A 15,702-nucleotide genomic window follows, 5' to 3' on the forward strand; every position below is an offset into this window, starting at 1 on the left:
TCTGAAAACAGTTTAAGAAATTGACCTTGCAATAGGAACGTGATCAATCATGAGGCCCAAGATAAAGTATCTTATGATTAATGCAATTACTTAATCTAGTTATCCAGACAGTCTAGCAAGATATTGCTCTGAAAATAATATGCAGGTCAATAATTCTCAGATATAAGAAAATCTCCTATGTTACTGGAATTTTCAAAATGGAGACAGATAAGATTTTTGTCAGGTGAGGGTACCAAGGGATATGAAGCCATATGGGCAAATGGATTTGAGCTGCAAGTCAGCCATGATCAAACTGAATGGTGGAGCTGAATGGCATCCACCTGGTCCTCATGTTCCAAGCATTATTCTGTCAGTCAGACTGCAAAAGTACATTGTGTAAATATTTTTTCTAAACAAATCTCGAAGTTAATACAAAGTATCCTGCTATCCTGCATGAACAATTATTACATAGTATTTACAGCACAAAAACAGGGCATCCTGCTTAATGGGTCCATGCTGGCATTTATGCTTCACTTGAATCTCCTCCTACCTTTCTTCATCTAACCTCATCAATGTAGCCTCCTATTCTTTTATTCTGCATGTGCTTATCTAGCTTCCTCTCAAATACATCTATAAGATTCACCTCAACTACTCTCAGTGCTATGAGTTCCACATTCTAACCACAGTCTGGTAAGAAATTTTTCCTGAACTTCCTATTATATTTATTTGTGTCTATCTTATATTTAAAGCATCTAGTTCTGGTCTCATTTGCAAGTGGAAACATCTCTATGTTGAGCCTATCAAACTCTTTCATAATCTTAAAGCCTTCGTCAGGTCACCCTCTGTCTACTCTTTTCTAGAGAAGAGTCCCAGCACGTTTAATCTTTCCAACAAAGTTTCTGTACAAGTTTAATGGCCTATTCTTAATGTGTGGCTGCAGCATTGCCCATTGGCTGAAACTCTTGTTTGCTTTTTTTCTACTGTTTCTGTCTTGGGAGAACAAACCAACTGCTGCTCTCCTGAATTCAGTGCCTTTCTGTAAATGGGCTGTAAGAGGGCACAGATTTAAGGTAATTGGCAAGAGGCAATGACGACACGAGGAAAAAGTTTTTCTCGTAGCACGTGGTTAGGATCTGCAATGCACTGCCTGAGAATGGTGGAGGGAGGTTCAATGGAGGCAGTCAAGAGGGAATTGTATTATCTGAAAAGGAAGAATGTGCAGGGAGAGGATGGGGGAATGGCACTAGGTAAAGTGCTCCTATGGAGAGCTGACATACATAATAGGCTGAATGGCCTCCTTCTGTGCCATAACCATTCTGTGATCCTGCGAATGTAAGCAACCAACATTTCACCCGTGTGTAGAGCTGGCTGTGACATAATGATGTAACTACAGAGATGCTAACAATTAACAACTCTATGCAATGATGTTATGAAATCATCACAGAATCACACAGTGCAGATCTTCGGCCCATCGAGTCTGCACCGTCACTTAAGCACATATTTTTAACAGGTTACTGGAGTATATGCTAGACAAGCTGCACCTGATATTGGACATAAAAATCTTGTATGGTGAGGAAAGTTACACACTATTTTGCAGTACATAACCTGGATTGGTGTTAGTTTATATGAGCTTTCGGAGTTACATACCCTAGGTCAGTCAGAGGTGGCTTATCTCTACCCCTTTTGTAGCAAAGCAAAATCTGAGGACCCATCAAGCTTCCATTATTGAGATCAGCTGATAATCCAGTTAGAGTGGTTTCCACACATGTATACCCTTGGGGAACTTCCTCGCCCAACGATTTCACAATGATAGCCAAATCTGTGATCGGTGCTTTCGGTTTAGCTATTTTGTGGCAGCTGTCATTAAACTGTATTTCCTCTTCAAGCGGCTTTGATGCGTTAGTCATGCCTGCCACCACAAAATAGTCGGCAACACGTGGGCCTTCCATCATGGCTGATCACCTAGAACGAAAGAAGATCATTAAAACTGTGCAAACACCAATCTGTCGCTGCAGGTTCACAAGCTGAAGTTAATCTTGAAGAAGGTTTCCCATCCCTAAATCCCCAGGCAAACATCTTCCTTTTTACCAACCCCCCCGCCTCCCCTCATCTGAAAATGTTGGCTCATGTTGGGTATTCCAAGTGCCATTAATCATTTGAACCTCACCATCTGACCATATTTCATATGTGAATGGAGGCAGTGAACACTAAACCCAAACTCTGAGTGACAGAGAGAAGTTCGTTGTGATAAAAAGATAATACGAACATTTGAACAAAGAGCACGAGTAGGCCATTCGGCCCTTCGAGCCAGCTCTGCCATTTAATAAGATCATGGCTGATCTGATAGCAACCTCAAATCTGCATCCCGCCTACCCCTGATAACCTATCACTCCCTTGCTTACCAAGAATCTATCCACCTCTGCCTTAAAAATATTCAAAGGCTCTGTTTCCACAGCCTTTTCAGGAAGAGAGTTCCAAAGACTCACAACCCTCAGAAAAAAATTTGCCTCATCCCCATTTTAAATGGGCAACCCCTTACTTTTAAACAGTGACCCCTAGTTTTATATTCTCCCCCACGAGGAAACATCCTCTCCACATCCACCCTGTCAAGACCCCTCAGGATCTTATATGTTTCAATCAAGTTGCCAAATGAGCTACATGCTACAAAATGGAGCACACTCAATGAGTGAAATGACCTATTTATGTTCCGATGACATTCACACACAGGCCCATCTCACAAGGTCACCTGATACTAATTTAGTTGGAGAAGGGTTAATCTGGGCTGATTTTTTTCCCCTCCTTAGCTGAGGCAGCATGACATCAACACCTGGTGCAGAGAGGGCATGAAGGAGATTGGGAAGAGGACAGGAGGGAGGTTAGAGAACTGGAAATGAAATAAAGTTAAACAACGGGAGAAAAGGGTGAGAAAGGGTGGGAGGTGGGCTTTGAACACAATAATTAGGGAGCATGAGCAGGAGTAGGTCATTAGGCCCCTCGAGTCTGCTTCACCATTCAATAGAATCATCGCTGATGTGATTGTGGCCTCAACTCCATTTTCCTGTCCGGCAGCTTCCATAACCTCCCAGGATGTGGTTCCCAATCACTGACCTATGAGGATGGCAGGCAGGTTCCAACACTGGAGGCCAAATTAATCAGCCTGCAGCGATGTTAGGTGGCAGGCACACTGGAAGAGGTGGGTGCTGCTGAGACAGGTAGGAAAATGCATGGGCACCTTAACATGGAGTCATCCTTGGTTGTCTGCATTGAAGTCCTAAATAAAAAGAGGCCTGAAGCCAGTTGGACTATCAAGTAGACAAGAAACCCCTCCACAGGATTGTTTCTGGAAGCAATTATAGCCTTTCATCCCCGCAGCCGTAGCATTAGGCATGGAACCTGTGACTCTGACATCCACTCGCTCTGCCACTGGGAGAACTCCTTGATTGATTTATTTATAATTGGTCCTCCAGTTATCTGAAACAACTGTCATTCTACTAAACAAAATCAAGACAAGATTGCAAATTCATACAGCATGATGTAATTAATACTAACAATTTTTTAAAAAACAACTGGATTCAATTTGTGTTCCAAAAATAATTTGATAACAAAATCCACAAGTGGGGCGTTCCCATCTCTGAAGCCCAATACTGATGACAAACAATAAGATCACAAGCTGGGTGTGTGAGAAAGGGATGCACCAAGCAAGCAAGGGAATGGTGTGCAGAAAAGGAGCTGCCTCAATCACACTAAAAGCCATGCTCTCTGCTTGCAATGCAAGCCTTGTTGTGGCTTTGTCATTACATTTTTGACAGTTTTGAAATCACTAAAATGAATATGTAACTTACACTTTTAGGCTGTATTTGCAAAGGATATTTTATAATACATTCCTAATGCACCTTTTGGCAGCTTACACTTCTATAGGCAGCAGCTGTTGGGTTCTTTTGAATGCTGATTGCTTTATGTTCCAACCACCATGATAACACCAAAATCACTTACCTGTAATGCTTTTCATGTGATCTAGCCATTTTTAAATGTGTTAACTCTTCCAGTAGTCCAATTTGAAGAAATGTTGTTTAATTTTTTTTTATTGAGAAATCCGAGTGAAGATCCTAAGGTTACAGTGCAGGATATCAGCAAGCTTGAAATGAATGACAAAATATGAGGTATATCTGAAGTCACTGTGATTAGGTAACACCAAGCTTGGGTTTTAAAAAGACGTAGTATTTTTTCCCCTCGTACAAAGTAAGGGAGGTCCACAGTTTTGGAGACTTGGGAAAATAAGTTGAGCATGAAAGAGTGCCTGTAGTTGCCATTTCAATATAAATGAGATGAATCAGGAAAGCAGATTTGTAGCTTTAAAGGAACAAGAAAGGAAAGTTCTGAGCAGAACTGCCAGTAACAGTATTAATAAATGAGACAGGAAATATTGAATAAACAAAAGCACTTTATTGTATATTCCATGTTTAATTAATTGTCAGATTTGTAATTAGTGTTGTACATCATGCAAAATGCACTTTTGAGTGGCTGCAGCTAAAGCAGAAGATCATCACACCACCATTTTTCTGGCATTACATTAAGGTCACCAATTCCCCCATCGGTTCAAATGTCAGAGTAAGCATTTCTACCTATGGCACATGGGTGGATTGGAATGTACCAAGAACACTAGAATTACAACACAATCACTTCACAGAGTTCCCAGAAAAATACTTCTACATTAACTACAGACTTAATTCAATGGTAGCAAGTTACAAAGCAAACAAATAATCTGAGGTTCAGGATTGTGTGCACACAGACTATTAAACGTTCTTTTCATTTTTTTGTTAAGAGTCAGGCAAATTGCTGACTACATAAAACTACACAATCTGAATGAAAGTGTTGTTCTACTTTATTAAAGCCAATGGCACTACAAGAATGTTCAACTGAGGTGAAGGATACACTGCCCTTGGTGTACATTAAACAGGTGCAAGACAGTCGCTTGTAATGGTGTTTATAGCCATCCCCATAATAAACCTGTTACAAAATGTTCCAGAAAATAGTTACATAAAAAGGTCACTAATTATATCTAATTACACTATCAACATCCTTGGGGTTACCATTGACCAGAAACTGCACTGGACCAGCCATATAAATACTCTGGCTACAAGAACAGGTCAGAAGCTGGGAGTTCTGTGGCGAGCAACTCACCTCCTGACTCCCCAAAGCCTGTCCACCAACGACAAGACACAAGCCAGGAGTGTGATTGAATACACTCCACTTGCTTGGATGAGTGCGGCTCTAACAACACTCAAGAAGCTCAACACAATCCAGCCTGTGTGATTGTCACCCATCCAACTCCTTAAACATTCAATCCCTCCACCACTGACACACAGTGACATAAGCATCTACCATCTACAGGATGCAATGTAGCAGCTCACCAAGGCTCCTTTGACAGCACCTTCCAAACTTAATGTAACAATTCTGTGATTTTGCAGCAGAGTAAAAGGATACAGGCCAAAATTTCAAAACAATTTCAGTGGATTTATCCCTCTTTATGATAACAAATTATTTCTTCTGTAATTAATGATCTGCTAGCAATATTGTGGGGACAAGCAGTTTTGAAGTGTAAGATTAAACAGTAGTTAATTCTCCCATTTTCTTTAAAGTGGGTATTTCCTAAGTGCTAACTCCCTGGATCTATAAAGCATTGCCCAGTCAAATGGCCAGACAAATCATGAGCTGGTTCTTGGAAAGTGCACAAAACAAGATCTGAGGTGACTATTTCCTCCTCCCCAATGAAAGTCACTCCCTGTAAGGGATGAATGGCCCCCATCAGTCTCTCCCACTAGAGCTCACTGATTACAGCTCAGTAATTATTGGTGTAATTAGCTAGTTTATCATTGGCTGTGTTGATGCACCCATGGCAACGCCATCTCAGAAACAGTTAATGGAAAGCACCATCAAACTATATTTCCACAAATGGCACCTAACCTGTTGAGTTTTTCAGCATTTTGTTTATATTTCAACATCCGCAGTGCTTTTTTTATTCATCCACGGGATGTGAGCTTCGCTGGCTGAGCCAGCATTTATTGCCCATCCCTAGTTGCCCTTGAGAAGGTGGTGGCGAGCTGCCTTTTTGAACTACTGCAGTCCATGTGGTGTAGGGGGACACACAGTGCTGTTAGGGAGGGAGTTCCAGGATTTTGGCCCAGCGACAGTGATGGAACGGTGATACATTTCCAAGTCAGGATGGTGAATGACTTGGAGGGGAACTTCCAGGTGGTGGTGTTCCTATCTATCTGCTGCCCAGGACCCGAACTGAAACAAATTTGGGGTAGCCTCATCTAGTTTTAGTCCCCATACAAAAAGCCCATAATTCAGCACCAACGAACACTCAGTTGTAGCCTGGCTTAATCAGTCTGTTAGAATGGCAAAAGGAATGTCATACTGGCACAGAAAATGATACATATCATCGATTAGGGAGTTTTACTGTGTATCTGACTTCAAAACATTCAGATAAAATCAAAATACTGCAGATGCTGGAAATCTGAAACAAAAACAGAAAATGCTGGAAAAACTCAGCAGGTCTAACAGCATCTGTAGAGAGAAACATTCGGTCTTGACACTGGGCAAACAAGTGTCCCATTTCACAGGCTGATATCCCTGAATTCAATATTGAAAAAATACTAAAGGAAAAACATGTAAAACATATTTGCATACAAACCCATTAAACACAGGAAAAATACTAGAGGACTCAAATATCCCACAACAGTGTTATTGTCAATCTATTTTAAATATTTATATGTTATTTTATAGAGTTATATAGAGTGAATACCCTGCTTTATTTTCCATCCATGTGACTTTAGATGATAATAGGTCCACACACAAATAGAACTGGCTCTCAATTTTTTTTATTCGTTCATGGGATGTGGGCATCACTGGCTGGGCCAGTATTTATTGCCCATTCCTAATTGCCCATGTTCAGAGGTCATTTACGAGTCAAATGCATTTTTGTGGTAAGACCAGGTAAGGGCGGCAGATTTCCTTCCCTAAAGGACATTAGTGAACCAGGTGAGTTTTTACAACACAAAAACAGAATTACCTGGAAAAACTCAGCAGGTCTGGCAGCATCGGCGGAGAAGAAAAGAGTTGACGTTTTGAGTCCTCATGACCCTTTGACAGAACTTGAGTTTTTTTACAACAATTTTTACAACAATTGTTTCACAGTCATCGTCATCAGACTTTTAATTCCAGATTTTTATTGAATTCAAGTGCCGTGCTCGGTCTCAATTCTATTCCGTGGGTCTCTGGAATACCAGTCCAGTGACAATACCGCTATCCCATCCTTCATTTCAGATAGTTTAGACAGGTACCTGATGGAAATGTGAAACGTAACTTGAAATGACAATTGAAGCTTCACAGGGATGGTACTACATGTTGACTTAGTTTCCCATTCTGCTTAAATAGGTTATGATTGAATGCAGAATAGGCAAGACAACAATACTTAAAACACAAAGATGGTCAAAAGTGGCCTTGACACTGGGTATGGCATTTTAAAACAAAAATGTGTAAGGTTCATGAACTATTAAATACAAGTTTGGCTGGAGTTGGTAGAATCTGTGTTTGTGCAGTTTGCTGGAAGAACCAAGCTGGGTGGGCTGAAACCTCAGCCTTTTTTATTTGTTTATGTTAGAATTATAAGATCTCAGCAGAAAATATTACTATTGCACATGAACATATCACGTGCTGAAATGCCCTTTAAATTAGTTTTGAGAACGATTGGCTGGTTATGTATAAATTAATCTTGACACAAAAGGGGAATAAATAACCCTGTAAGAAATTTTATGTAGGTTTACATTTGGTCCTCTGAGTGCTAGACCAGCTTGCGTCAAATATAAGAGGGAGACACAAGAAACCTCCCTTCACCAGATGTGTTTCAAAGCTTATCCAAGGTTATTTGAGTGTTTAAAGCTCAATCTTGCTGCAAGACTCTTGGCTGACCTCCCCTTCTACTTGCAGTCTGCCAAATATGTAGTCCTGTCTGCCCATCCATAACAGATGGCTAGTTATGCCAGCTTCGTTTCACAGCAATCTGTTAGCGAAGGGGGCTCTTCTGAACTCATGATTTATTTTGTTTTATGTGGCCCTCAAGCTAATTTTACTTTTGGGAAGTAAATAAAAAAGGATTGAGTTGTCATTCTAGCAAAACATTGCCATGGCTGTTCAGTCTTTATGTCGGCACTGATTCCATTACTTTATGGAATATTCCAAATGCTTCTTTTGCAAGTCATCAAAGTTATAGTGAAACTTTGTCTTAAGGGCTGCCTGTATGAAAACCAATCTACTGTTAGTACTAAAGACAAGAACAAAATTTGCATGCAAATACCTCCTTCAACATAGTAAAATGCTCCAACCCAAGGCGCTTCACAGGAGCATTATCATATTAAAACTTGACACCATGCCCCCCTAAGGAGTTATTAGGATAGGTGACCAAAGGTCAAAGAGGTAGGTTTTAAGAAACATCTTAAAAGGAGAAAAGTGAGGCAGCAAGGTTCAGGGAGGGAATTCCAGAATTTAGGGTCTAGACAGTTGAAGGCACGGGCACCAACGGTGGAACAATTAAAATCGGGGAAGCACACAAGGCCCAAATTGGAGGAATGCAGAGACCTTAGAGGATTGTTGGGCTTGTGGAGATTAGAGAGATAGGGAGTGGGAAAATGTGAACAGAAAGATGAGAATTTTTAAAATGAGCCATTGCCAGGCCAATTATAGTTAAGTCAATAGACAAATATCATTGTACCTTCCACTAACAGCCAATATTCAGATTTTCCTACATTTTTAACCTGTTGTTCTATTTATTGCATTAGTCTTTTCTTGCAATATCTTCCTATCACATTGTATCTATATTGAAATCCTTTTGATGTTGTCTTCATTCTTTGACTCAAACTTTAACGACACAATGGTCTATTTTTTTCTGTGATGTTTCCATTTAGGGATGTTGTCATCAGTCAGGCAGCCATCAAATCAAAGAACATCAGTACAACTCTACGCCCACTTTGAAACTTTGAATGTACTTCCATCATATGACTGAACGCATAACATTTCAGGTCACTGTTTCACAACATCTGTACATTTTCTTGGCACTGCAAAGACCCAAAAGATTCTGTCCATACAGCATGAGGACAGCCTGTTACAATGAGCTAATTAAATTTTACCATGTTGTAACTAAATAAAAATCTAGCCAGTACATTATGTTCTCCCATAAAAGCCCGCCCATCCGTTATAAAAGTTTCTCTGTCACAAAATTGTTATATACTGAATGAGTTCAAGCCCCAAAAGTGAAGTAATAACTCTCCAGTTGCAGAGATCCAGAAAATCACTTCTAATAGGAAGGGTGAGAATAACGGAAGAGAGTCAGACAATGACATGAATCACCACATCAAATAGCCACCAAAATGATTCAGCCATTTGTAACCTGGATCAAAATAGGATATTCTTTTTATGTTAACACATGCATCTCAGACCTGTTCTAGCTGTCATGGATTATTGACATATTTGCATATCTGTTTCATTACAACAATATCATTTCTTTCATCAGCTGGACATTTTGGCAGTTGACTAAATAGTCATGTTTTTGATAAACATCTTTACCTCAAATGGTTGAATGAACTCAAAGACAGAAACCATTTGTACATAAAATGCTACTTGATGGTTCACTCAGCAATTACCTTCCTGTTGAACATAGACCTAGGACCCGCACATAAAATAGTTCAGCAATGATTCGCCACCAGTATGCACAGGAGCAAAGTGCGATACTATTTCTGACGCTTACATTGAATGTAGCTGTGTGAGTGCAAGGAGCAAAAAACTGAAAATTTGCAATGAGAATTGGAGGTCAGACTTTTTGGCTATTTAAGTTACCCACTAAGAATCTTGTGTGATGAGAGAGCTTACTTCGTATCTTGGATTTTGAACATGATGTCTTGGAACAGAGAAATGTTTCCAGTGGCAGGAGGATTAGTACCCAGAGAACACAGATTTTGGTTGTTTGCCAAAAGAAGCAGAGGTGACAGGGGAATTTTTTTTTAAAAAAACACAACAGGTTATGATGTTCTGGAATGTGTGAAAGGGCGGTGGAAGCAGATTCAATAGTAACATTTAGAATAGAATTGGATAAATACTTGAAATAAGAAAAATTACAAATGAGGAAAAAGCAGGGGAGGGGAATTAATTGGATACTCTACTAAGGGACAGGCACGATGGGCCAAATGTTCACCTTTAACAGGGCCCCTTCAATTGCTACAATGTCCTTGCTTCCTAAAATTGCTCTCTTACCTCCTTTCACTGAGGAATCAACACCCAATCCCTCAGTTTGGTAAATGTCCTGAAGTTGGGAAGATGAATAGTCACAGAAGCACATGAAGCAAGTCTGCTGAAGATCAGAGGTTAAAAAAAAGGCAGTCACAAGTTGTACTTTGAGTGACACAAATAGACAAAAATATATAATATATAAAAGTGAAGTAAAAAAAAGAGAAGCTAAATAAGCTGATGTGGCAGGTAAAAGGCTAAAAAGGGGAGTGAACAAAGTGGCAGAGTGCAATTGGAACAAGAACAGGGAACAAGTTGTTTACTCACTTAAGCTAGTGTTGATGCTTCCCTAAAATCTGCAAACTTGAAAGTGTAAAATGATTGAGAAGATCATATGCCATCTGTGTAAACAGCATAGTACTGCACTACAGCAAAGCTTGTTTTCTTGGAGATGTACATGGTGGCAAAACAGATTTTAAAAGTATATGACATGCTAATGGCTCCAAAATGGAACAGAAAACTTAGAAAGTGAATGTCTGCAAACCATTCGACCTGGAGATGCATCACAATGCTGCCAATTCCTGTCCTTATCCAGAGCTCTATTTCCCAGTTAGGGTAACAAGATAGTAACCACCCATGCTGATTTCTCCCCTCCCTAACCCAAACCACTGATAGCAAATGTAGTCCAGTCATCTAACTCAGCAACAGACCAGGGGAGCTCAAGTCTAGAGACTTTGTCTATATAGCATGTTATCACACAAGGTCAGTGCATCTGCTCACTTAGCCACCACTGTGGCAAACTACATCTTTCTAATGAACATGTACTGTATAGCAAATCAAACTGAGAAAACTTAGCAAGTTTTGAAAACCATAACTTCCAATTGTACTGGCGTGGTCAACATTGAAGAAATAACATTCGCATGCAGATAGTATGAAACAGGGTGCTTTTTTCTGCAAGTCAATAGCATAGTTGCCAACTTAAAATTGCCAGCAAAAGCATTGAGGCCAAGTTAGGTACAATGAATCTAGAGTTACTGGTTCTTCATTATAGTCTCAAAAATTAATCAATATTTAGCTATTTCAGTTTAAAAGAATTCCTGCTTGCATGTCAAACATCTAGATCTCAGTTTTCGATGAACACTGGAATGCAATCTATCCAAACAAAAAGGATGTGTTAAAACCCAGCTTTAAAACAATATGACAGAACATAACTATCCAACTGTTTGCTGCCATTTTTAAACTGGAGATTTGAGGAAATACAGGAACAGGCAAGGACTGATAACTGTCAACAGGATCCTTCAGCCTGTTATATGGAAACTTATTTTACATTATTGCTGAGTTACTACTGGATGCTGCAACTTAATGGTTGGTGCTGCAATGAAGAGCAAGAACCTTAATTTATGTCTGTAATTCCATACATCTTGATCCCAGACCATTATTAGCAGGAAGATTTAAAAGTGAGTCTAAAAGTCCAAGTTGTTTGTGGTCACATATCCTCCAATTAGTTGCTACACAACTGGAGTTGTCAAATCCCAGTGCAACACTGACCCACCCCTTCCATCAGAAAAGTAGACATGGTAATGGAAGATAAAATAAAAATTGCATTGGCCACAGTTATTGCCAAAAGGAAAATGGGGAAAGTTTTGCTCATCTTCTATAGAAACACACAAATACATCTTGCTGCCAACAGTGTAGATGGCTACCTTTTTTTTAAGGTTTTCATGCAAACATATGAATCAGGAGGAGTAGGCCATTCAGTCCCTTGAGCCTGCTCTGCCATTCAATCCAGTCACGGCTGATCTGATTGTGACTTCAATTCCACATTCTGCCAACTCCCGATATTTTTTGGCTCCCTTGTTAGTAAGAATCTTTCTTCCCATACCTTAAGAATATTCAAAGGCTCTGCTTCCACCACATTCTGAGGAACAGAGTTCCAAAGACTAACGACCCTCAGGGAAAAAAATTCTCCTCGTCTCAGTATTGAATGGGAGATCCCTTATTTTTAAATGATGTGCACTAGTTCTGTTTTTTGTGCAGCAGTAGGCCAGAGGCAAGGAACCACACAAGTGGAAAATGTTAGCTGAGCTGTCAGTTTGTAGATGTGAGCACCAGGGTACTGCTTTTGTATAGGTGCCATCTCTACCTGCTTAAAATCTAAATAACGTGCAAAATTACTTTTCTCCCCTTATTTAAAGTGGAACTTAGAAGAACAGATAGTTTTTTCAGAGAAAAACTATGTCACAGAAGGGGGCCATTCAGACCATGAATACTTTGATAGACTGCCACTGATGTCACTTATAGGTGTTTTTTTAGTATGTATTTCTGTCTCTTTAAAATTTAATTTCCAAAACTCCAAGCAATATCTTGTCCTCTTTTGCTCTCCCCACATAAGCCATAAAGAGAAGCAAACTCTCCACTCCTGGCCAAATTTGCTTTAAGGTCGGCATAAGGGAGAGCACATTTCAGAGGCAATTTGCTTCAACTACTTCCTGCTTTTTCTGTGGGAAGAGTCCAAGATCAGTGTCATGCCCCCAAAGACACAAGAAAAGAAATTATCCTGCTTACTCTGCAGCAGCACAGCTTGGTGCCACTTCTTTTCTATACAGTACATCATTTTATATTTAAAAAAACACTTGATATCATCAAATCTTCCATAGCTGTCCATGAGTTTTTTAATTTATTCTTTTCATGGGACATGGCCAGCATTTTTGTTGCCCATCTCTAACAATGGTTTCATCATTACTTTTTAATTCCAGACGTATTAACTGAATTTAAACTGCACCAGCTGCTGTGGTGGGATTTGAAACTTGGGGCTCTGGGTTACATTACCAGTAACATTACCATTATGCCATCACCATCTCCAACAAAAAATGTAACATTTTCAACTTACATTGAAGTGTGTTAGGTTTATGGATACTATGTTTATGTTTTTGCAAATGATATAAACGATTATAATTCTTACAAATGCACATGACCATCAAAGCACATAATATATAAAAAAACAAAAAAACTGCGGATGCTGGAAATCCAAAACAAAAACAAAAACAGAATTACCTGGAAAAACTCAGCAGGTCTGGCAGCATCGGCAGAGAAAAGAGTTGACGTTTCGAGTCCTCATGACCCTTCGACAGAACTGTCGAAGGGTCATGAGGACTCGAAACGTCAACTCTTTTCTTCTCCGCCGATGCTGCCAAAGCACATAATATGCCCACTCAAAACACATTAACATTCATGTGGAGCTGGGTTTTCCCAGTGGCTGAACAAAGTGAACCATTGGGTAGTTGAGCCATATAGATGGGGAAGATCCCAAATGTGATTAATGCTCAGTGCTGAATTTGCTTACCTTGGCCATTGTTATAGCATGGTGCACCTTTAACCATGTTTTTATTTTATTTTGCTGCTCAAAATAGTCAATGGTGTCAACTTTTCTTTTCAAAACGAATGCACCTAATACTTGGATAGGTATACCGAACAATTTACAAGGTTTAAGTCCCAACCTTTACCCAAACAGCTGACAGTAATGCTCAGGGCAGTTTCTGAACTGTTACAATTCTTCATCTTGTGCCATCCTATTTCCTGTTTTTGCAAACCAGTCTCTTGCTGCGTTTTTCCTCCTTCATCGACTATTCCGCATACATCATCCCTATCTGGTCAGAGCTACCGTACAGCAGGATGTTTCACAACTTCCTCAGGCTACCAAAATGGGTTTAACTGCTGATGCAAACAATTATATTAATTAAGAGTGTGAAATAGAGTCACAATCCAATTGTATAAACATTGTGGGTACAATATTCAAACAGGCCTCACTGTTAAAATCAAAATCTCACCCTTCAGGGACAGAAAGAGTCAGCTCAGATTAACTTTTTTTTATTCATTCATGGAACGTGGGCATCGCTGGCTAGGCCAGCACTTATTGCCCATCTGAACTGCCCTCGAGAAGGTGGTGGTGAGCTGCCTTCTTGAGCTGTTGCAGTCCATCTTGTGTAGGTACACCCACAGAGCAGGGGGCAGTTCCAGGATTTTGACTCAGTGACATTGAAGGAATTGCAATATACTTCCAAGTCAGGATGGTGAGTGGCTTGGAGGGGAACTTGCAGGCGGTGGTGTTCCCATGTGTCTGCTGCCCTTGTCCTTCTAGGTGGTAGCAGTCCTGGATTTGGAAGGTGCTGTCTAGGGAGCCTTGGCGAATTCCTTCAGTGCATCTTGTAGACGGTACACACTGCTGCTACTGTCGTCAGTGGTAGAGGGAGTGAATGTTTGTGGATGGGTTGTCAGTGAAGTGGGCTGCTTTGTCCTGGATGGTGTCAAGATTCTTGCTATTGGAGCTGCACGCATACAGGCAATGGAGAGTATTCCATCACACTCCTAACTTGCTCCTTGTAGATGGTGGACAGGCTTTGGGAAATCAGGAGGTGAGTTACTCGTTGCAGATTCTTAGTCTCTGACCTGCTCTTGTAGCCACAGTATTTATATGGTTCAGTTTCTGGTCAATGGTAACCCCCAGAATTTTGATAATGGGGTATTCAGTAATGGTAATGCCACTGAATGTCAAGGGGGAAAAGGTTAGATTCTCTCTTGTTGGAGATGGTCATTGCCTGGCACTTAGGTGGCACGAATGATACTTGCCACTTGCCAGCTCAAGTCTGGATATTGTCCAGGTCTTGCTGCATTTGGACATGGGCTGCTTCAGTATGAGACATCGCGAATGGTGCTGAACATTGTGCAATCATCAGCGAACATCCCCACTTCTGACCTTATGATGGGAGGTAGGTCATTGATGAAGCAGCTGAAGATGGTTGGGCCTAGGACGGCAAAACAGCAAATCAATATGATTCATCACACCAAGGGAGGGCTCCATCAACCAGCTCTGTGCACAAAAGAAATATTTGGGTGATGGTGCAATGCATTGTTAAGCACTGCTGCAGAATCACGCAAAGCCCAAGCACTCTGCTTCCAGTTGACGCTTCAATGCTCTCTTTGTTGCTCCAGGTACCAATAAGAACATTCATCCTATATGCCAAGGGGTTGTTCCTTGTGATCATATATCATATGTCAGCAAGCTCTGAAAAGCACAAATGCCAATCAAACCTCTGCCCAATCAGGGGCCCTAAACTTTGTAACAATGTGTTTTCCTAAGGATTACATACCATCAGGAGGGTTGGGGACACTGGAGGTAAACTTTCAATCTAAAAAGCCCAGATTATTGACAAATTTAAACAAGGGCCCTAAAAGCCGAAATAAAAATTTGTCAGAATTCTGACAAATCATAAGTTCCTCGAAGCGTGGTAGAGCATATTTCCTGTAGCAGGCAATGCAAAAGGAATATGAGTACAGCACACATTTTGCAGACATCAAACTCAGTTTATGGAGGTTCAGATGCACTCTGGCATCTGTTACATGCTAAATTGAAATTAGTCACTTGAGTTTACCTGCCTAGACACT

General features: G+C 40.4%; 1 protein-coding gene across 13 annotated transcripts in view; it reads right to left on the bottom strand.

The window, feature by feature from the left end:
* Nucleotides 1-15,702, bottom strand: part of dennd4a (DENN/MADD domain containing 4A) — a 163,976-nt gene that overhangs the window by 119,475 nt on the left and 28,799 nt on the right. For 11 of the 13 annotated variants that reach the window (XM_041174942.1, XM_041174938.1, XM_041174937.1 and 8 more), the window contains exon 2: nt 1,627-1,941. In XM_041174942.1, the coding sequence (XP_041030876.1) occupies nt 1,627-1,931 (305 nt within the window). In that variant the 5' untranslated portion in view covers nt 1,932-1,941. Of the gene's footprint in view, nt 1-1,626; nt 1,942-10,287; nt 10,385-15,702 lie in introns of all 13 variants that reach the window. The other 2 variants (XM_041174931.1, XM_041174930.1) reach the window with 2 other exon arrangements.

The sequence above is a fragment of the Carcharodon carcharias genome, chromosome 26 (assembly GCF_017639515.1).
Source record: "Carcharodon carcharias isolate sCarCar2 chromosome 26, sCarCar2.pri, whole genome shotgun sequence".
Taxonomy (NCBI): Eukaryota; Metazoa; Chordata; class Chondrichthyes; order Lamniformes; family Lamnidae; genus Carcharodon; species Carcharodon carcharias.